Source organism: Chionomys nivalis, chromosome 10, assembly GCF_950005125.1.
Source record: "Chionomys nivalis chromosome 10, mChiNiv1.1, whole genome shotgun sequence".
Lineage (NCBI taxonomy): Eukaryota > Metazoa > Chordata > Mammalia > Rodentia > Cricetidae > Chionomys > Chionomys nivalis.
Window position 1 is genome coordinate 54,748,005 of NC_080095.1, and position 22,787 is coordinate 54,770,791.

General features: G+C 44.3%; 1 protein-coding gene across 1 annotated transcript in view; it reads left to right on the top strand.

Annotated features, from left to right (window-relative positions):
• The window catches only part of Pole2 (DNA polymerase epsilon 2, accessory subunit), a 29,252-nt gene that overhangs the window by 858 nt on the left and 5,607 nt on the right, over nucleotides 1-22,787 (top strand). Inside the window, exons 2-17 of the mRNA XM_057782466.1 lie at nucleotides 841-941; nucleotides 2,720-2,795; nucleotides 3,352-3,429; nucleotides 3,845-3,938; nucleotides 8,913-8,987; nucleotides 12,221-12,304; nucleotides 12,859-12,915; nucleotides 14,359-14,407; nucleotides 14,986-15,058; nucleotides 16,153-16,325; nucleotides 16,956-17,045; nucleotides 17,381-17,435; nucleotides 18,717-18,776; nucleotides 18,869-18,946; nucleotides 20,228-20,336; nucleotides 22,406-22,582. Of these exons, the coding sequence (XP_057638449.1) occupies nucleotides 841-941; nucleotides 2,720-2,795; nucleotides 3,352-3,429; nucleotides 3,845-3,938; nucleotides 8,913-8,987; nucleotides 12,221-12,304; nucleotides 12,859-12,915; nucleotides 14,359-14,407; nucleotides 14,986-15,058; nucleotides 16,153-16,325; nucleotides 16,956-17,045; nucleotides 17,381-17,435; nucleotides 18,717-18,776; nucleotides 18,869-18,946; nucleotides 20,228-20,336; nucleotides 22,406-22,582 (1,429 nt within the window). The remainder of the gene's footprint in view (nucleotides 1-840; nucleotides 942-2,719; nucleotides 2,796-3,351; nucleotides 3,430-3,844; nucleotides 3,939-8,912; nucleotides 8,988-12,220; nucleotides 12,305-12,858; nucleotides 12,916-14,358; nucleotides 14,408-14,985; nucleotides 15,059-16,152; nucleotides 16,326-16,955; nucleotides 17,046-17,380; nucleotides 17,436-18,716; nucleotides 18,777-18,868; nucleotides 18,947-20,227; nucleotides 20,337-22,405; nucleotides 22,583-22,787) is intronic.

A 22,787-nucleotide genomic window follows, 5' to 3' on the forward strand; every position in this document is an offset into this window, starting at 1 on the left:
TTTCAGGGCACCATGCGTAGAATTAAACATCATAGAACTTTACTATAGGAAGATGGTGTTAGTTACCTGTTGCCATGGAACAGATTGCCCTGAGATTTAGAGACTAAAACTGCACTCTTTTTTTTTTTAATATTTATTTATTATGTATACAATATTTTGTCTGCGTGTATGCCTGAAGGCCAGAAGAGGGCACCAGACCTCATTACAGATGGTTGTAAGCCACCATGTGGTTGCTGGGAATTGATCTCAGGACCTTTGGAAGAGTAGGCAAGGCTCTTAACCACTGAGCCATCTCTCCAGCCCTAAAACTGCACTCTTGTTTTAGCTAACGTTTTCTGTGGGCCAGGAATCCAGAAAAGACTTGAGTTGGGGTTTCGGCTTTGGTCTCAAACATTCTAGTCAAGATGGGGTCATCCTCGATGTCCAGGGTGTTTTAGCATGATCTGCTTGCAAGGATATGTTGTTACATTGGCTTTTTATAAAGCTTGAATTTTATAAGATTTAAATAAAAGTTTGCTGGTACTACTACCAACAAACAAAACAGTTCTATTAGCCAGTTGTGGTGGCACATGCCTTTAATCCTAACACTTGAGAGGCAGAGGTGGGTGGATTTCTGTGGGTTCAAGGCCACCTCTGGTCTACAGAGCAAGTTCCAGGACACCCATTGCTACATAGAGAATCCCTGTCTCAAAAACAGCAACAATAGAAACAGTTTTCTTAGCCAGGAATCAAAGGATATAGTTTTGTTCAGAAACTGTAGGCAAAATGAGGACCGCTTGATGGGAGGAATGAATGGGCACTTTGTGAAATTCTTGGCCTCTGTTTTTCCTTCTTTCTCAGGGAAGCCACTAAGTATCTCACTGAAGCCCTTCAGTCTGTCACCGAGTTAGAGCTTGAAGAGACCCTAGAAAAGATCATCGATGCGGTTGAAAAGCAGCCCTGTAAGTCACATTTTCTGATGATGCTTAAATTGCCGTAGCTTCGTGTCCTCAGATCTAGATTTAAATGGAAATTGAGGCTCTGTTTATTAAGCTGTTCCAGAGTTCTGCAATACACACATCGCACTATCTTTTCCCAAAGGCTTAGTTCAGTTGTGACCTCGGGGTATTCTTTTCTTTAAGGGCCCTTTTGTACCTTCTAATCTCTGGGGAGGTGGGATTACCATGCTCTCTTTTCTATATTTAACTCATAAATCTGATCTTGTCCTTTAAAGGATTATATTATTACTATTACTGTGTGTGTGTGTGTGTGTGTGTGTGTACCTGTGCCACAGTATGTATGTGGAGGTCAGAGGACAACTTTGGAGTGGGTTCTCTCCTTCTACCATGTGGATCTGAGGATCAAACTCATGGCATCAGAGTTCTGTGCCAAGTACCTTTATCTACTGAATCATGTCGCTGACCCAGATCTGACCCTTAATGGTCACTTATTTCTCTCTGCACACCTGTGACTGTCTTATTAAGTCAGGTACTCCTAAATGCGGGGCTGACGGGGAAACAAAAGTGAAAAGGCTTGACTTGCCTGGTGTGCTGGTCAAACACTTCATCTGCTATTGCAGGCAGCAGCCAGAGAAGAAGGAATGCTCCCGTGTTCTGCTGCCCACAGGACAGGAATTGTAGCCCTCTCTCACCTCTCTGCATCCCATCTTCAAAGGCGGGATTTATGCACATTCTGTGTCTTAGTTAAGGTTTCTATTGCTATGAAAAGACACTGTGTCCGCAGCAACTCTTATGAGGAAAACATCTAATTGAGCGGGCTGGCTTACAGTTTCAGAGGTTCAGTCCATTATCATGGCGGGGAGCATGGCAGCGTGCAGGCAGACGTGGTGCTGGAGGTAAAGCTGAGAGTCCTACCTCTTGCTGACGACAGGAAGACAGCTGACTCACTGGGCGGTATCCTGAGCACAGGGAACCTCAAAGCCCGCCCCCACAGTGACGCACTTCCTCCAGCAAAGCTGCTATTCTCCTAATAGTGCCACTCCCTATGCGATTATGGGGGCCAATTACATTCAAAATACCACACTCTTCCTTTAGAAAACTCCTTTACACTAAAAAGTTTAGGAAATCGTGATTATTAATCATTATATGTTAGTTTCTAATGGCATATGGTATTTTGGCTGAAAACAGAGTGATTAAGGGTGCCCGCTTTCTTTCTTTTCTTTCTTTCTTTCTTTTTTTTTTTTTTTTTTTGTGGTTTTCGAGACAGGGTTTCTCTGTGGTTTTGGAGCCTGTCCTGGAACTAGCTCTTGTAGACCAGGCTGGTGTCGAACTCATAGAGATCCGCCTGCCTCTGCCTCCCGAGTGCTGGGATTAAAGGTGTATGCCACCACCGCCCGGCAGGGTGCCCGCTTTCTGATCAGGCCTAAGTTTGTGCTGCTTTCTAAACTGTTTTAGCTGTGTTCTTGGGCTGATACTCAAGGTTGCTCTACCATCAATAAGAAATGGGTACAATGAGGGGTTTTGTGTGTGTGTGAGCCTCAAAGGTGTTGTGATTACTGCTGTGTACTTCTATATCCAGGATCTCATGTAGCCCAGGCTGGCCTCAAGATTCTCTATGTAGCCCAGGATGGCCTTGAACTCATGTTGGTCTTGCTACCAGTACCCAAGTGCTAAACTGTATGTTTTGTGAGTTACGCCTTTACTAACCTTAGAAGGTGGGTGCTGTGACACTGGAGTTTTCAGCCCTGTTCTAAACTGTGACTTTGAACTTGCCTTTTCAGTGTCATCAGACATGATCGAGCGGTCCGTGGTGGAAGCAGCCGTCCAGGAGTGCCGGCAGTCGGTTGATGAGACTATGTATGTGGGTCACATCAGCTCCTTCCTGCGGGAGCCTTACCAAGGGAAAACAATGGGTGGTCAATAGTTCTACATTAGAAGCCATTGTTATTTGTTTCATTTTAAGTGAGCCCACATTATAAATTTGATTGCTAAATGAGTTATCTTTACTATTTTTTTCTAGTGGGATTATAGTATTTGTTTATTACTGACATGGTATGTTCCCAGTCTATTTCATAGTCTGTGTGTTATGAATGAATTAAATTGAACATCAAAAGTATGATTTACTGTTTGGTTTGTTTGAGACAGGTCTCATTCTATGGCCTAGATTTTGCCTTCCTAGTGCAAGGATTATGGAGGGCACCATCACACCTTTGACCGTCATATCTCTCGAAAGTAGTGGAATATACAAGCTAAAAACGTTATCCTCTTATTTGTAACACTATAAAAAAAATTGGTCATGGCTTGAAGAAAATGTGCAGAGTATTATATGCAAAAAATTATGATGTGAATTACTACTATTTATAATTCTTGTGTTTTAATAAGTTCGATCTGTGTTTTATGGGTTGCTTTTCAGAGAGCATATTTTCAATATTATTGGAGCTTTTGATATTCCGCATTTTGTGTACAGTTCAGAAAGAAAAAAATTTCTCCCGTAAGTATACCACATATCATTTGTAGATTTAATTTTTTTAAAGATTTATGTATTTTACATGCATGGGTATTTTGTCATGAGTATATGAGTGTGACCACATGTATGCCTGGTGTCCATGAATCTCAAAAGGGGGCACTGGATCTCCTGGAGCTGGAGTTACAGTTTTTAGCTTCTATACGGGTGCTGGGAATTGAACTTAGGACCTCTGCAAGAGCAACAAGTGCTCTTGTCCACTGGCTAGCTTTCTACTTGTTGATTAAGTGAATTTCAATTGTATAATTTTTCACAAAGTTTTATGTTTCACTTTTGATTGACCTTTGTGTTAATTTTTTATAACTATCATATATGTAAATATAGTATATATGTGTACATCCACACACACATACATACTTAAATGGTATTCCTTTTCTTCTAGTCTATCAATGACTAATCACGCTGCACCAACCTTATTTGGAACAGCACGAGATAAAGCTGAGCTGTATCGTGAACGGTATACTATCTTACACCAGGTAAGTTGGGAGTGGGGGAACACTAGTAAATTGGGGAGAAAAAAGAGCTTTGGGAAATCCCAGGGATGTTTAAAGGATGCAATTTTGTAGATTAAAGTTGGTCATTCAAATCTGGGTTCCATAATTCCAATATTTAAGATTGCAGAGGCAGGAGGATTGCTGCAAGTTTGAAGCCAGCCTGGTGTACACAGTGATTTCCAGACCACTGGGACTTTATAGTAGGACCCCGTCCCAGAACAACAGAGAAGGCCACTCTGTAGAGTGTTCATGGGCTCTGTGGTTGACACCCCATGAGAACACAGGGTTATAAGTGCATTTCCCTTTAGATGTTAGGGAGTGGCCAGCACTCAGTACCTGATACTGAGATGTCAGGCATTGTTAACTGCTCTGCATGCATTTCCCCTCATTTAGTTTACTAATGTGAATAGATTCATGAATCCTAACCTTAGTCCTGTTTTACAAATGAGGAAGCTGAAGGCTAGAGAGGGTTCATGACTTCGTCAAAGGGCACATGTGGAGAGCTGGGACAGGACTCAGACCCAGCCTGTCTAATTTGTCCAAAGCCCTCTATATTCCCTTCAAAAAAAGTAGAACTTTATTATATTCTATAAGATATATATAGGGTATTCAGTAGAGGAACCAGGGAGGGCTTCACGGACACTGTGGCATTTCATATGATCCTTGTGGACATGCGTGGTGGTGCTATGAACAAGGACATAGCAGGGAAAATGGACTTTGTGTAGGAAATGGTCAGCAAGCGAAGGTAGTGTGGAAGTGTGGTTTGCCTGCGGTCCCAGCGACATGGCGGGCTGAAGCAGGAGGATTACAAGTTCAAAGTCTCCTTAAATGGCAGAGTGAGCTCAGGAGTAGCCTGGGCAGCTTGATGAGACGCTGTGTCAAAATACAAAGCAAGAAAGCCTGTGGTTTGGGGCTCGCCTCGTATGTATGACAGCTCTTAGTGGTGCAGGGCTCGCCTCGCATATATGACAGCTCTCAGTGGTGCAGGGCTCGCCTAGCATGTATAAGACCCTAAGTTCAAACCCAAGCACCACAAAAAGGATGAGCAAGGTTTCAAACCTCAGAGTGAAACAGGATACTGCTAATCCATTAACACAAGAAAGAGGTTGTCTGGGAATTATGGTGAATTCAAGCGTTGAGTGTGGAGTTAAGGTTGTCAGGAGCAGATACATAAATGCAGATCAGGGGCGTGGGCAAGGGCCGAATTGCTGAGAAGGCTCAGGAGGCATCTCCAATGAGTGAAGCACTGGGTGTGAGGAATATATTCCTGTTATTAATCCCTTGTCAAATAAATAGCAACTATTTTCTCCCATTCTGTGGACTGTCTCTTCATTCTGGTCATTACTTCCTTTGCTGTCTCAACGTTTCTGTGTGTGTGTGTGTGTGTGTGTGTGTGTGATATGTATACATGCGTGGGCATGCATAGGGTGTGTACCCATGCTCTTAAGTACAGAACGCAGAGGAGAACACTCAGTGTCCTCTGTCACTCTGTCTTCTCTGTTCGCTGTCTCTCCCTGAACCTGGAGCTTGCTGCTTTTCAGCTGGGGTGGTGACTAGCGCGTTCCAGTGGTGGCCAGCGCGTTCCAGTGGTGGCCTGGCTCCATTCTCCTCAGTTCCCCAGCATTGGGCTCAGAAGTGTGCACAGCCACACCGAGATTTTCAGGTGGGAACCAGGGATCTGAATTCAGGTCTCTTTGCGTCTGTAGCTGCTTCCTTACTGAGCCATCTCCCAAGCCCCCACCAAAACCTTTTATTTTGATGCAGTCCCATTTCTTAGATCTGGTTATTATAACCTGAGCTATTGGTGTCTATTCAGGAAGTTGTTCCCTCTGTCTATGTCTAGAAGTATTTTTTCTGTTTCCCCGTAGTAGTTTCAAAGGTTCGGTTCTTAGTTTAAGGTCTGCGATCCGTTGTGGGCTGACTTTTGCACAGGATGAGAGAGACGAATTGGTTTCATTCTCTGTGTGGATACCCAGTTCCCCAGCTCCATTTGTCAGAGGGGCTTCATTTCTGCAAGGTTTATTTCTAGTACCTTTTGACAATTAGGTGTTTGTAACTGCATGGGTTTATTTCCAGGTCCCGGATTCTGTTGCGTTGATTGGCGTATCTGTTTTGTCCCAGTGCCATGCAGGTTTTGTTACTATAGCTCTGTAGCATAGCTGGAACTTGGTTATTGTGATACCTTCAGTATTGTTCTCGCTCAGGATTGTATTTACTAGTCAGAGATTTTTGTGCTTTCATAAAAATTGTAGATTATATTGTTTTTCTGTCTCTATGCAGATTACTATTGGAATTTTGATGGAGATTATATTGAATCTAGTGGTTGTTTTGGTAATATAGCCATTTGCACAGTATTAATTCTGCCAACCCTTGTGCATGAAACATCTGGCCATTTGAAGCCTTTCTTCATCTCCAGGTGGATGCGGTCTCTTCCTTATTCAAGCCCACTGAGTGATATGTCTTCTGTGCAACCTACTCGAGTTGGCCTTGCCTTGCATTCATTCTGCCTCATCCCTCTTTCCATATCCTAACAGGTTCCTTGTTTTTTTTTTTGACTTTGCAGCATTTGCTATTTACTGGAATGTTAGCAACTGTCGGTCTTTCTCTCTTGTTCGTGTGTCTGAGATACGCTTTTGCTTTGTAAGGTTGGCCTCAAGTTCACTGTGTAGCCTCGGTTGACCTCAAACTGACTTTTCCCCCCCCAACTCAAGATCTTGCTGCCTCAGTCTCCTGAGTATTGACATCAGAGGCATGCACGGCCATTCCCGGGTCCTCCTCATGTATTCATCTACAGTGTGTCTCTTGGCTCTTCCTTTTGAGATCCTCGATTATGAAATAGAGGGATGAACTGAAGCCCATTCACCTTTTCATTCTATTTATTTCCCTGGAAATAAATTTGATTTTGTCATAATTCTGTTTTAGAATATTTTTCAGAGAGGGTCTCATGTTTCTCATACTAGCCTCAAACTCACCCATGTAGGGTGACCTTGAACTTTTGATTTTCCTGCTTCTGCCCAAGTCCCACTGTGGCCAACTTTCTGCTGTGCTAGGGATGAACCCAGAGCTGGGTGCGTGCAAAGTGAGCCCTGTACTGCCTGAGCCACACCCCCGACTCTTCCGTAAACTGTCATTTAAGACTGTGAAAAACTCAGTGACTAAAACCAAAGAAGGACCATATTAGTTTGGCCTGTACTACCAGGAAGACTAGAGGTCCGTGGTTGCGCCTGGCTGGATCTGAGTTTTCATCTCACAGCACGAGGCAGCTGTCTTTTTGGTATCTCTTTTTTTTTTTTTTTTTTAAATTTTCCTTTTGTTAGACTTTGTCACCACCTGTGCTGGGGACAAAAGGTGGGTGCCATGTTGAGCCTGTTGTGTTGCCAGGTTTAGGTCCTAGTACATCCTTTTTTCAAAAAAGATTATCCTTTCAAATAAGATCTCCTTATTTAATAACAGAAATGGCCACAAGTAGCGATAGCAGCCATCAGGAAGAGCCCTCTTTCCTGTAGTCCTGGCAGAAGTCTTGACTATGTCTCTTGCCAGCCCAGCTCACTGCGCTTGCTCTTCCTGTCCTCAGTCCCTGTCTCTGCTTCCATATTTATGCCTGGGCTGTCTCAGGTGGGGAAAGGGGCAGCAGCCTGCTCAGAGTGCGGGAATGGATGGCGTGGAGGGACAGTTCCCTAAACAGTTCTCATCTAACAGCCGACCTATGCACACTCACACTGCCGTGCCTCCTCTAACGGCCGACTCGTGCACACCCACACTGCTGTGCCTCATCTAAGAGTTCACCTGTGCACACTCACACTGCTGTGCCCCATCTAACAGCCCACCTTGTGCACACTCACATTGCTGTGCCCCATCTAACAATCCACCTGTGCACACCTACACTAAGCTCTGTCTAGGGTGGTAGTTAATTCCGACAAGATTCTCTGCTTCCATGGTGGCTTGGCTGTCACCAGTGGTTAATTTTGTTTGTAAGCCTGACTGGATCATTAAATGCTTAAGAATACAGCCGGATATGTTTGTGAGGGTGGCTCCAGGGAGGACAAGGGAATTATCCTCCCATCCACTCCAGTGTGAGCTGTGCCATCCACTGACCTAAAAACAAAGGAAAACAAGCCAGCCAAGCAGCTGAGCCCGCTATTTCCCTGCACCTCTCCATGGTTAGTATGGACTGTGGTTCTCAACCGTGAGCCAAGTAAAGCCCTTCCCCCTAAGCTTCTTTCTATTGGACATTGGGTTGCAGCAGTGGATGAGAGAATTCTTCCTTTGGATACTCCAATTTCTTAGCCTGAAGCGTCTTGGCTCACCCTCTTTTTATCCCTTCCGTATTCTCTCAGTTGGGTCTTGGGTCTCTTTGGCCTGATATACAGCCAGCCCTTACAGTACTGTGTTGTATGGTGGTGTCGTAGTCAAGGTTTCCGTTGCTGTGAAGAGACACCGTGACCACTGAAAACATTTCATTGTGGTGGCTTGCTTACAGTTGAGAGGTTCAGTCCATAATTGTCATGACGGGAAGCAAGGCAGCACGCAGGCAGACGCGGTGCTAGAGAGGTAGTTGAGATCTTGACTCATAGGCAACAGGAAGTGGTCCGAGACACTGGGCATGACTTGAGCATCTATAAGACCTTCAAGCCCGTCTCCACATACCTATTCTAACAAAGCCACGCCTCCTAATAGTGACATTCTCTTTGGGGGCCGTTTTCTTTCAACCACAGGTAACTTTTCTCTTTCTCACTAGCTTCCAAGTTCAGCTTTTAAATACTTTTTGTTTTAGAAACTGCCGTAGGGGTTGGGGATTTAGCTCGGTGGTAGAGTTGCCTCGTGGGTACAAGGCCCTGGGTTCGCAGTGGGGGAATTGCTAGGTATTTGCATTAGGGGCAGTGTTTTGTTTTCAGAGTTTTAATGACTCTTAAATGTTTATTTCAGTAATTCATAAGGATCTCTCTTTTTTTACAGAGGACACACAGACATGAATTATTTACTCCTCCGGTGATAGGCTCACACCCCGAGGAAAGCGGAAGCAAATTCCAGGTTTGAGCATTGTCTTAATTATTTAGGGGCTGTATGTATTAATACGAGTGCAATATTTATTGCTATGTTTTTTGTACACTTCTTTCTGTGTGTGCTCGTGTGCTGTGGCACATGTGGAAGTCAGAGCAACTTGCAGGAGAGGTTCTTTATTCCACCACGTGTAACCTAAGCATGGAACCCGGGTCATTAGACCTAGAGCCAGGTGCTTTTCCCTAGTCAGCTATCTTTTTAAATTTTTGCTTTAGACAGGATCTCACTATGTACCCTGACTGGCCTGGCACTTGCTGTGTAGACTGGCTGGCCCCAGACCCACCTATCTCTGCCGCCCAATGCACCCAAAGACATGCACCACCATGCCTGGTTAATTCCTTGAATTTTAAATGAAAATAAAGCCCTGTACCTGTTAAACTGGCTGTAGGCCTGGCCCATGACTGTTGCTGGTAAGCTCCATGCCCAGTGCTGGGGGTTCCGTAGCTCTTCAGGAGAAGTTACTTCATCTTTGGAGCAGGCCTGGTACCAGGGAAACATGCACGTAGTCTCCAGCCCCCAGACCAGTGCCAGTCCTGCCGAGCCCTGCGCTGGCTTCCTGACCAGCTTTTTCTTACCTTTTGTGTTCTCACCCAAAACACTGATTGTTGCACATCCTTCTCTTGATCACCAGACTTGTGACACTAAGATGTGTCATATCAGTTGTAAGGTATCAAAGGACATTGGTTTCGGTACCTGCCCCCCAGGTCTCCTGAAGAAGCCGTGAAGAATGAGCGAGAACACAGATGGCCCTATAGGGGTAACTTGAGTGGAGGAGAGCTGACTTGTGTGCACCTTCCGCTGTTGTAGTTTGGAAGATGATTCCAAATGGGCTCAATCATTTTCGTTTAGCAGTAGGCGTGGCCTGGCCACTGTTTGTCTGTGGCTGTCTCTTCCTCTCCAGAGCTCGGAACCCTGCTTAGAAGTCCTTGCTTCTTCTGTCTGGGCCTTGCCAGCGTCCTGAGGGTCAGATGGATTTTGAAGAAGTCCAGCCTCTCCAGTGTTCCTTAGGTTCTCTGCCTTGGTAGATCAGTTCTCATGCTGAGGACTGTGTTAGAAGCTGAAATAGTAGCCCTGGAACAATGTTAAATCATGTTTGAGAGTGTGGTCATCAGGCCTGTGATCCTCGCACTTGGAGGCAGGAGAGTGAGAAATTCAAGCCCATCCTCAACTTGGTTGTGAGTTCGAAGCCGACTTGGGCTGCATGAGACTCTGTTTCAAAAAACCAAAAGTAACGTTCAGTGATGGCACACAAAGAGAAACCACTAACAGTATTTGACAATTTCTGCACTTAACTGCATCACAGCGTAATTTGTGTCGTTTCCGAAATCGATGCGACTCACATTTCCCTAACAAAGTCTGTGTCACGTGTGTTAGATTTCTGACGTCAGCTTGCGTGTCCACAGCCCAGAAGCAATGCCTTCTCTCCTCTTTGTCAGAACACTTGACGCTTGTGACTCCATAATGTATTGCTCTTTTCAGTCTTCCTGTTTAGTTCTGTGTTTGTGACGGTTTGTTTCCTTTTTAAGCAACACTTAAGAACAAGCAGAACCCCAAGTAGGCTATTTATAGACTGAGCGGAAAATTCCTTTTATCAACTACAAAAATAGCGTGTTTCATGCATATTTGGAGGGCTGGGGGTGGAGCTGAGTGATCGGACACTTGCCTAGTGTATCTAAAGCCCTGGGTTTGATTCTAAAAACAACAGTGTTTGTCATGCCTTTGTCCCGTGTTGCGTCATGTTGATGTTTTGAATTGGCATTCCAAACATCTACCATCAACCAAACCAAGGTCCTCTGCAAAACCAGTAACTATTCCTAATTGCTGAGCAATCTCGCTAGTTCCCTAGTTCCCCAGACTCATTAAGTTTTAAGCCATCTTCCTCACATAGTGAAAGTGGGCCAGGCACGATGGTGCCTGCCATCCTGCCTCTCAAAGAGCTGAGGTGCAAGAGTTCAGAGTTTTAGCCTAGCTTTAGCAACATAGCCTTGAAAAGTAAAAACTGGGCTGGTGAGATGGCTCGGTGGGTAGAGGAGTTTGTCACCACCTTGCCCACCACAGTTCGACCCATAGGACCTCCATGGCAGAAGGACAGACTCCCTTATAGTATCCTCTGACTTCCACAAGCACACCACGCCCCATTTCCTCTCTCCAGTATACAAATGTATATAAGTGTAAAAAAATAATTGAAAACCATATAAATAAGACTGTCAGTACGACTGAGCAGGTAAAGTCCTTACTGTCAAGCCTGATGACCTGAACTTGATGCCTTGTGGTGAAGGAGAGAATGGACTCCCTCAAGTTGTTCTCTGACCTCCACAGACTCCATGTGGATGTGTGCCCCTTGCCCCAGTATGAAAATAATATGGTGCATGCTTATGATTCCTGCCCTTGGGAGGCTATGCTATACAAGGAGTATCGGGCCAGCTACGCCTATACAACAACAAAACAAGCCAGGAGGCGGTGGCACACACCTTTAATACTAGCACTCAGGAGGCAGAGGCAGCCTGGTCTCCAGAATGAGTTCCAGGACAGCCAGGACTACACAGAGAAACCCTTTCTTGAAAAACCAAACCAGACCAAAACAAACAACAAAAACATAATAAAAAAATATTTACTGTCCACAGTGGTACATCATGAAGCTTTAGTCATTGATAACCATCTGAATAAATTATATTTCTCTTCTTTAGTGTGTGTTGTTTTGTTTTAAGATTGTGTATTTGGGACTGGAGAGATGGCTCAGAGGTTAAGAGTAGGGGCTGCTCTTCCAGAGGTCCTGAGTTCAATTTGCATTAGCCACATGGTGGCTCATAACCACATGCGATGAGATCTGGTGCCCTCTTCTGGACTGCAGGGACACATGCAGTCACAACACTGTACACATAATAAACAAACAAAACGAGATTTATAAAAATAAATCAAAGATTGTGTGTTTGTAGCTGGACTGGTGCCGGAACTCACTGTGGTCCAGGCTGGCCTCAGACACATCTTTCCTCCTTAGGTATGGATCCCCGTGCTTGACTTCTTTGGTTACATTTTTGGTCATTACACATCTGATGTTTTAGCTTTTTGTAGGACGAAACTTGCAGATTACTCTTCCTACTGTAAAGCAACTGTATGTAGTAACCTTTACTCAGCATTTGCTTGTCTATAAGAAAATGAGACCGTGCTTTTCATCGTTCAGGATTTATTCTCTTTTCTTTTAGCTTAAAACAGTAGAAACTTTACTGGGCAGTACAAGCAAAGTCGGTGACGTGATTGTCCTTGGAATGATAACCCAGCTGAAAGAGGTAAGTTAAGACTGATGTGCTCCTTTTTACTTTTGGACTTGAGTTGGCCGTGCATTTTCATAAAAACCTAGCAACACAGTCTCTACAGAAAGCACAGAAGTGTACCTTCTCACCTGTGTCCGCTCCTGCGACATTGGTGGGACACACTGACCAGGTGTCAATTTGCATAGCCTCCGGGTAGACCCCAAGTGACCCCTGCTTGAACTGGCTCTGGGTTTCTGAATGAGCCAGCTGCTGACCACATCCTGGTGCCCTGGAGGTGCTGGTCATTCTCTTAGCTGAAGTCATCTGGGGAGGCCGAATGGCAACCACCCAGGTTGTCCTTGTCAGCCTGTGGTTTGCTGCAGCTGTGTGTCTCCTGTAAGCGACTAGTGAGTCTGAGGTTGCCAAGAAACGAATGCAGGGGTGTGGGCTCGGTTTTATGCCTACAGGATCTCCCTCTCTCTCTCTCTCTCTCTCTCTCTCTCTCTCTCTCTCTCTCTCTCTCTCTCTCTCGTATGCTCTCATATTCATTTTTACACAATGTGAGTCTGTTTCGTTTCATTCTGTTTCAGGGGAAGTTTTTCCTGGAAGATCCTACTGGGACAGTACAGCTGGATCTTAGTAAAGCGATATCCTTGAAGAAAAAAAAAAATTCTGACCATTTTTGGTGATGCACGCCTTTAACCCCATCACTTGGGAGACGGAGGCAGGTGGATCTCTGTGAGATTGAGGCCAGCCAGATCTACAGAGTGAGTTCCAGGACAGCCAGAGCTGCACAGAGAAACCCTGTCTTAAAAAACCAAAACAGAAATTCTGAGTCGGATGAGGTGGCATGTGCCTTGGATCCCAGCTCTCTGGAGATAGAGGCAGGCCAATCTCTGTGAGCTTAAGGTCTATATAGTGAGCTCCAGGCCAGCCAGGGCTACATAGGGAGACCCTGTTTCGGGGCTAATGAGATGGTTCAGTGGTTAAGAGCCTCTGGATTAAGTAACCAGCACCCACATGGCAGTGCACAACCATCTGCAACTCCAGTTCCAGGGGATCTGCCGCCCTCTTCTGGTCTCCTCAGGCAACTGCATGCATATGATGTAGAGCCATGCATGCAGGCAAAACACCCAAGTATATAACACAGAATAAAGTAATACATTTTTGACTCTGCTACAGACCTGGGAGTTTACCTCCTTGGGAGAGCACCTGCATATCACCACAAACATATTAAATACATAAGTAAATGCAATTATTAAGTTACATGAACTGGGGAAATTGCTTTTATATTGTTCTTCAACTTGTCTCTTTGGGTTTCCACTGTGACTTCTATGTGCTGGAAACATGGGAATGTAGACAGACTCTTAGAGATTAAAATCCCTTAAGAAAATTTTTTTAAAATTTATTATGTATACAATATTCTGTCTGTGTGTATGCCTGCAGGCCAGAAGAGGGCACCAGACCTCATTACAGATGGTTGTGAGCCACCATGTGGTTGCTGGGAATTGAACTCAGGACCTTTCGAAGAGCATACAGTGCTCTTAACCGCTGAGCCATCTCTCCAGCCCCGCCCTTAAGAAATTAATAGCATGCCGAGAATGACCTATACATCCGTGTGCAGATTTTAGTTTGTTATTATTATTTAATTGAAAATTACATTTGGGTGTGTGTATAATGTGTATACGTGTATATCATGGTGTGTATGTGGACATCACAGGATAGCTTGCAGGGATTTGTTCTCTCCTACCACGCGGGTGCTGAGTGCTGAACTCAGTCTTGCCAGTGCGTGTCTTTACCTTTAAAACTCCTTTCAGTGCCTGGCATGGGTGCTCACTTGAAATCCTAGCACTCGGAAAGCTGAATTTTAGGGGGTCTGAGGCCAGTCCTGGCTACATGTCTCAACTTTCCCTAGCAACAGAAAAACAAGACCTCCCCCGCCCACACACCCTCCACCCGGTAACACCAGAACAACCCCTAAGAGAAATTTAAAACAACCCAGCAAAGCTAACTGAGCCTTGGGGCTCAGGCTGTATGTTGGTGTCCTACTGTTCCCAGCACAGTCTTGAACTTCCTCAGCTGCTCTGCACCAGTTCCACAGCGGCTTATACACGGAGGCGTGCTTTGTCCTGGCTGAAGGTAAGCGCATGCGTCCTTTCCATGCCCTCGCTGGACAGTAAAACTTCTGCTTGAGGATGACCCCTCATGATAGAATTCCAGCCGGCAGCCACAGTGAGCTTGTGACCTCGGCATGATGAGCAGGTGACTTTTAAACAGGCCATTAGGAAGCTTTCTGGGCTGTGGAAAAGGCCTTGAGGTTAGTGGAGGAACTGCACGACCCTGTGTACTGGAAACCACCCTTGTGCAGGCTGTGTGATGTGTGAGTCACAGCTTGTAAAACCGAAAAGCCTTTGAACTTCATACAGAGTCACACAATAGTGTTTCGCCGAGGGGCTGCTCTCTCTGCATTCCAGTGTGTGCTCTGAATCCCCCCCACCCCCCGCACCCCTCTCCACCCTTGTTGAGATGGGGTATGCTTGTTAAATGTAGCTTCCCTTATAAAATTTGGACTGTCTATGGCTCTAGAGTTGGATATCTCAGTAAGATCGGTGACTTCTGTAGTCTAATTCATTGTTTTATGCGGGATGGATTTGTCTTTTCAGAAAAAGGTAACTGAACAGATAAAAGTGAGCTCGTTTATTTTCTTGTTTCTTTAGGTTGGTTTGAAGATCAAGTGTTTCATGTCAATGCCTTTGGATTTCCACCCACCGAGCCCTCTAGCACCACAAGGTATTAAATACTTGATTTCTGTGCTGCAGGAGTGTATATACTGGCAATGGTGGACGTAGCTAGCATATCTCAGCCACTACAAGGCGTCAGGCAAGAGAAGCTGACCTGTCTTAGTCTAGGAGATCCCATGCCTTCTTTAGGTCTCCACAGGTACACTCTCATGTGGCATACATTCTGTCTGTGTGTCTGTCTGTCTGTCTCTCTCACACACACATACACACACAAACACACACATAAATACTCAAATAAAATTTTTTAAAATGAATAAAGGAAAAAATAGAATATAAAGGCATAAAAAGAAAAATGAATTTAATGAACCTATTCTTTGTGTTATTATTTATATAGCTACATAAGTTACCTATATAAATTACCTACATAAATAATTCTCCTTATTGATGGAGTCTAGTCCACATCTCTGTGCAGTGTGTGGCCCCATGGTGCACAGAAGAATGAAACAAAATGAGTTGGCAGGCATTGGTGAAGCCCAGGTAGACAGTAACACTGCCCTCTTGTTTTAGACAGAAGGGGCAGGGCAAGGACCTCAGCCCGGGGCCAGCTAGGGGAGCAGCTGAGGGCAGTGGCAGGCCAGAGTAACAGCTGTGCTCACAGGATCATGGGTCACCCAGCCTGGACGATGACTTCCCCATAAGGCTTCCCCATAATTGCACAGGTAGAGTCCGTTCTCCCCAGTTAACTTTACACCTCCTGTGTGTGCTGGCACCTCCCGAGACTGTAACCGGGGCAGGATTACATACAGCAGTGAGCAGTGTCTGGAAGCTCCAGGGAGGGTCTGTTTCCTGGCCCCACCCCCTCCTGTGAAGACCGCCAGTAGACCCGACCTTGTTGATGGTCTCTTGACAGTTTTGTGGATAATCTGATTAAAATGGAGGTGGCTGCTGTGCTCTGAGGACAGCTTTTGAAGCGTTCATACTGAATATTCCTATTATAGCCTGTTTTCATGTGTATGTTTTAAACAATTTGCAGGCAAAATGCTTCTTCTCTGGAATACTGTGTTGGGTGATTGTGTGTCTGGCACAGTTTTACTTTCAGTGAACAGACATGGTATAGGTGATAATTGTGTTATAATTATATAGGGCGTACTATGGAAATATTAATTTTTTTGGAGGGCCTTCTAATGCGTCAGTGAAGACTTCTGCCAAGCTGAGACAGCTGGAGGAGGGGAACAAGGATGCCATGTTTGTGTTTGTGTCTGACGTTTGGTTGGACCAAGTGCAGGTGTTGGAGAAGCTTCACGTCATGTTTTCCGGTACGTGTTATTTCTGTATTCCCTCCTGAACTGTGCTGAGGGATTGTATCCTAAAGCTAAATGTTTGCTATTCTGTGGTGGTAGAGTGCATCTGTGGGCCCTGAGGCGTGGGAGCCTGAGGTGGGGGTGTGAGCCAGGATTAGAGATCAGTCTGGGCAGCATAGGCAAACTTCTAAAAAGAAAACAGAACCAAAGCTTTCACAGTTACAGCCAGCCAGACGTGGTGATGCACGCCCTTAATACCATTGCTTGGAAGGCGGAGGCAGGCGGATCTCTGTGAATTGCAGCCTAGCTATATAGTGAGATTCTGTCTCAAAAATAATTAAATTAGGGAGGGAAATGGGAGGCAGTAATCTATAATAAATAAATAAATAAATAAATAAATAAATAAATAAATAAATAAAATAATTAAATTAATAAAGCAAAATGTTCTGCCATGAAAAACTATGTTCTTGCTGGGCGGTGGTGGCGCACGCCTTTAATCCCAGCACTCGGTAGGCAGAGGCAGGCGGATCTCTGGGAGTTCGAGGCCAGCCTGGTCTACAAGAGCTAGTTCCGGGACGGGCACCAAAGCTACAGAGAAACCCTGTCTCGAAAAAACCAAAAAAACTATGTTCTTTTATCCGCTAGGTTATTCACCGGCACCTCCAACCTGCTTCATTCTGTGCGGTAACTTCTCATCTGCACCCTATGGAAAAAATCAAGTTCAGGCATTGAAAGGTATTGAGGATTTCATTTGTTTATAAGTGTTTCTAAGATGGTGGTGTAAACCTTTAATACCAGCACTCAGGAGTAGAGGCAGACTCATCTCTGTGAGTTCAAGGCCAGCCTGGTCTACAGCTGTGAGCTCCAGGACAGCCAGGGCTTCACAGAGAAACCTGTCTCAAAAACAAAACAAAACCCAATAATTATTGAGTTTTCTATATTTATATAAAGTATATTGATAAATTATATATAATATTTTAATTTTGTACAGGAGATATATGGTTGTATTTAATTAACTATAACAAGTTAAATATCTTTAAAATTTTTTTTTTATCTTTAAAATTTTTTAGACTCCCTAAAGTCTTTGGCAGACATAATATGTGAATACCCAAGTATCCACCAAAGGTAAAGATCTCTGGCTACCTTTTTTGTTTTTAACCCAAAATAGTTTTGATATTTTTTTAAAAAAATTTGAATAATGAAGTTTATATCAATGATATAATTGCCTGTAGAAAGAGTAAAAGTTGAGAGTATTAAAAGACCCTGGGATAAAATTCTCACATCATCATGTTTGTTACACTGCTCTCTGGATTTATGGTGAAATAAACTTAGACGGGAGAGCGGCAAGTGCATTGTAGGTCGTGGTGATGCTGCTTGTGCGGAGCTGGACCTTAGTGTGACGTCAGCGCTCTCATGTGCCTCTCACGTGCGGCGATAATGTTCGTTTTCCAACAAATAAAGCTTGCCTGAAGATCAGAGTGCAGAAGTAAGCCACTAGAGGCCAGGGAGTAGTGGCACACACCTTTAATCCCAGGACTCCAGACAGAGGCAGGCGGAGCTCTGTGAGTTCAAGGCTACACTAGACTGATCCAGTCTCAAAGAGAAACAAAGCCAGGCAGTGTTGGCTCACACCTTTAATTTCAACACTAGGGAGGTGGAGACAGATATATACATATATAGACAGTGATAAGGCGGGAGGAGCCTGGAGCTCAGGCACAGTCTGAGGATGCAGTCTGAGGACAGGATCGCCTTTTTGGTCTGAGGATTCAGTAGAGATAAAAAGTCTCTCTAGTGCCTGGCTGCTCTGCTTCTCTCTCAGCTTTCACCCCCTGATATCTGACTCTGGGTTTTTACTAAGAACAGTGAGAATTTGTGCTATACTCATGTGCCTCTATAAAGATAACTACTGGGCTAGCAAGATGGGTAGAGGTGCTTGCCAAACCTAGTAACTGTTCAATTCCTGAGACCCATAACGGAGAAAACCAACTCTCACAAGATGTGCTCTGAATTCCACATGTATGCCATAGCAGCCATTGGCCCGTATATGCATACATATACATGTAAAATATACACACACATGTAAAATTAAATGAGATGCAGTCCATCAGCCACAGTAAGAGCATACTCAGCGACTGGACTGTGCAAATGCAGAACACTTGGTCACCACAATAGTATTACATAGTTTGGATTGGAAACTTTTAGCAGTTTATTGAAATGTATGAAATAAAAAATAATTGTAGGTAGGCATAATGGCATCTCAGTACTAGGAAGACTGAGGCAAGAGGATTGTAGATTCAAGGCTAGCCAGGACTATATAGCAAGGCGTCTGTGATCCAGCTGAAGGCAATGACTTGGGGCAGTGTTGCATGCATTATTTCTAATGGCTGATGTTGGATTTCCCTGCAGTAGCCGCTTTGTGTTTGTTCCTGGTCCTGAGGACCCTGGATTTGGTTCCATCTTACCAAGGTAATCTTTGTTCACATTTTTCCCCCTTTTTTGACAGTCAAGAGAATTGTATAAACTTTGTAAACACATCCTCTGTCACGTTGCCTTCCCAGGCCTCCGCTTGCCGAGAGTATCACGAAGGAGTTCAGAGAAAGGGTGCCGTTTTCAGTGTTCACTACCAACCCGTGCAGGTAGGTAGCAGCGTTTTGCATTGAACTTCTTTCATTCCATTTAACAAATATTCTAATTTATTTCCGAAATCTGAGTAAATCTAAAAAGAAATTTTGATTTTGGCGTTCTCAAGGTTTGATAAGTATTTTAACTTTGTTCAAATCCTTAACTGATAGTGAATTTATGGTCTCTGGGTTGGCCAACATTATTTCTAGCTGTCTCACGAACCCCATGCATGTGGGCCCAGATGTCCACCGAAATCTCTCTCTGGATGTCCAGCCCCGATCCTGCCCCAAGCTGCTGTCTCTCAACTATTCTGGGGCCATAACCATAGAAGTTTCCCTTACATACTGTTTTTGAGGTAGCCCTATCTACTTCACGGCTCACCTTTGACCTCTATGACCCACCGTCTTCTGTAATCTGGATCAGTAACCTCTACACTGGTCTCTGGCTTCTACTCTTCCCCCTGTATGGTCTGTTTTTTAACACAAGAAACCCTATCATGCCGCCCCTGTGTTGAAAGATGGGGTCTCTGCTGCCATTGGCAACAGTCCACATCCATGCAGTGTTCTCCCTGAATGATGTGCTGTTCCCACTTAAATTTCCTCTCCCAGTTACTTACTTCCCTCCAGCCTCTGCTCCCCAGCCTGTGAGCACACCCTGGTCTTAGGTGCTGGGTTATGCCTCTTCCTCTGCCCACAGTGCCCCTAGCCTGCGAGCACACCCCAGTCTTAGGTGCTGGGTGATGCCTCTCCCCTGCCCGCAGTGCCTCTCTTCCAGAGGTCTTAGGTCACTGCCTGATGAGCCTTCCTCGCTTTAACTCTGTCTTAATCCCCAGCCTTCTAAATTTCTCCCCAAGTATGATTCCACTTGGCCTTTCTCTCCTTTCAACATACATCAGTGTTGCGTCTTTAATTTCTCTGCCCTCTTCCCCCGTGAGAATGTCAAGTATAGAAGACTCATACCTTTTTCTCCTGTTCTGCTCACTTACCTTGTGCATAGCGTTGGGCACACATTAAGAGCTTAGTAAAGGGCTGGGAGCACATCTTAGTTGTAGAGTGCTTTATGGGACATGTAAGGGCTTGGCTTAAACCCTAGCACTTCATACACACACATTCAGAGAGAGAGAGAGCAAGAGAGAACTCCAAAAAATTAAATTGGAGAAGAGATGAGATGGCCTGGTTGTATTTCTGCTGTGGTGACCATTAAGAAATGCAGTGGGGAATATTGATATTAAAAGACTTTTAAAATTATTTTTTTTCCTGAGGAAGTCAAATATTCAACTACTGCTTTTATTTCAGAATTCAGTATTGTACACAAGAAATTATTATCTTCCGTGAAGACTTAGTAAATAAAATGTGTAGAAACTGTGTCCGTTTTCCTAGTAGCAATATGGATATTCCTACTCATGTAAGTAGTCTCCTTGACAAACTACCTTTTGCTTTATATTTATTTATTAATTTGTATAGATGGGTGTTTTACCTGCATGTTGGGTACTGAGCCATGGTTGTGCCCGATGCCTATGGAGAGGGCATTGGATCCCTTGAGGCTGTGAGGATTGTGAGCCTACATGTGAGTGCTGGGAACTGAACCTTGGTCCTGTGCAGAAGCCACAGTGCTCCTAACCACCGAGTCAGTACTCCAGCTCTTGATTTTGTTTTAAGAGATTTACTTTTTAGTTCTGTCATTAATGTGTGTTTGTCTCTGTAAGCATATGTTCACATGCACGTGCCAGTGCCCACGGAAGCCAGGAGAGGGCGCTGGGCCCCTTGGAGCTGAGTTACAGGTGCTGGGAAGCAGTCTGACGTGGCACTGGCATCTGAACTTGGGCCCTCATGATTGCTTAACCACTGAACCATCTCTTCGGCTCTTGTGGGTTTTTTGTTTTATTAAACTATTTTGTTTGTTTTTGTTTTCAAGACAGTTTCTTTTTGTAGCCCTGGCTGACCTGGAGTTCACTATGTAGACCAGGCTGGCCTCAAACTCACAGAGATCTGCCTGCCTCTGCCTCCTGAGAGCTGGGATTAAAGGCGTGCACCACCACTGCCTGACTTATTAAACTATTTTAAATGTTGCATTTTATGAACTTTGTTAAGCTACTTGTTTTTTGCTGATAGTAATGGAGTTCTGTTCTTCTGTCAGTGGCGTGGCTTTCTACTGAAGAACCCCAAGACAGATGGAGGCCCGAGCAAGCCAGGGCTCTCCCCTAGCTCTTAGATTTACTTTAAATATGTGTATTATTTTCAGAGATATTTGTATTTGGGGCTGGAGAGATGGCTCAGTGGTTGAGAGCACTGACTTTTCTTCCAGAGGACCCGGGTTCAATTCCCAGCATCCACATGGTGGCTCACAACTGTCTGTAACTCCAGTTCCAGGGCCTGACACCCTTACACAGACATAACATGCAGGCAAAACACCAATGCACATAAAAAAAAAAGGATGTAAAGATGTTTGTATTTTTCGTGTTTATTATGTGTTTCATATGGTATGTCCACATCAGGAGGATATGAGAGTTTATCTTGTGAATTCACAGTTCCTAGGTATACAGTTGTCATTGAGGGATATGGAAGGAAATAATTTTTATTCTTTGTTATAGGAAGTGTTTTTTGTCTTACCGGTAGCCCAGGCTGATTGGCTACTGACTCGTGACTTACACTAGGAAGATGTTATTTTTACTTGTGTGTGTGTATATGTGGCGAGGGTGGAAAGGAGTACGCACATGCCATGGCACACATGGAAGCCAGAGACAGCTTTCTGAAGTCAGTTCTCTTTCTGCCTTTGCGTGGGCAGTGCACCCAGCTCAAGTCACCAGGCTTGCATTGTGGGTGGCAACCCCTGTACCGGTACACTGAGCAATCCTACCAGCCCTGAGATTGTTAGAATCGTGATTTTTCTTTAAGAGATGGGTCTTACTGAGTTACCCAGGCTGGCATGAACTCCTAGGCTCAAATAATCCTCTGTAGCTGGCCTAGCTACTCTATCATGTCCAGCAGAATCAAATTGGTATTATTAGTTATTATTATTTTAGATTTTTGGAGACAAAGTCTCCTGCTGTAGCCCAGGCTGGCCTTAAATTCGTGGCAATACTCCTCGTAATTGGTGGGAGTACAGATTACCACACCTTTTTATTTTTTTATGAGTTGGATTGGTAAATGACTTTATATGTGTGGTTGATTCATAATGACTAAAGGGAGGGGCGGTGTTATGAACAGTGACATTAAATGAAAACTTAGATTGTTTTTCCTAGAATATGTGATAATTTCATTCTAAGAGCAATGTTTATTGATGTTCTGTGATTCAAGACTTCCTTGTTTTGTAAATATTTTTGTAAAATTTTTACAAATTTTGTGTATTGTGTAAAATTTACAAAAATTTTGTAACTAGATCTTCATGAAAATCAATGCTTTATTTAAACTCCTTGCTCCACTGTTTTTGTGTGCACTGATGAGGTGTTTTGCTTTGTTTGTGTTCTGTTGTAGTTTGTCAAGACGGTCTTATCTCAGGGACATCTGACTCCTCTACCCATCTATGTCTGCCCCGTCTACTGGGCATATGATTACACTCTGAGAGTGTACCCTGTGCCCGACCTGCTGGTCATCGCAGACAAGTATGACCCGTTCACTGTGACCAACACGGAGTGCCTCTGCATGAACCCGGTAAGGATGTCATGGATGGTCAAGACTATAGTGCATTTTCTTTCTTCTAATTTTCAAAACTACCTCTTGTGTGTCCGTGTGTGTGTGTATGTATGTGTCAGGGTGGGTGTGTGACAGGGTGTGTATACCATGGTGAGAGTCGGTTCTCTCCTTCCACCATGTGGGTCCCAAAGATCCCAAAGATAGACCCAAGGTTGTCAGGCTC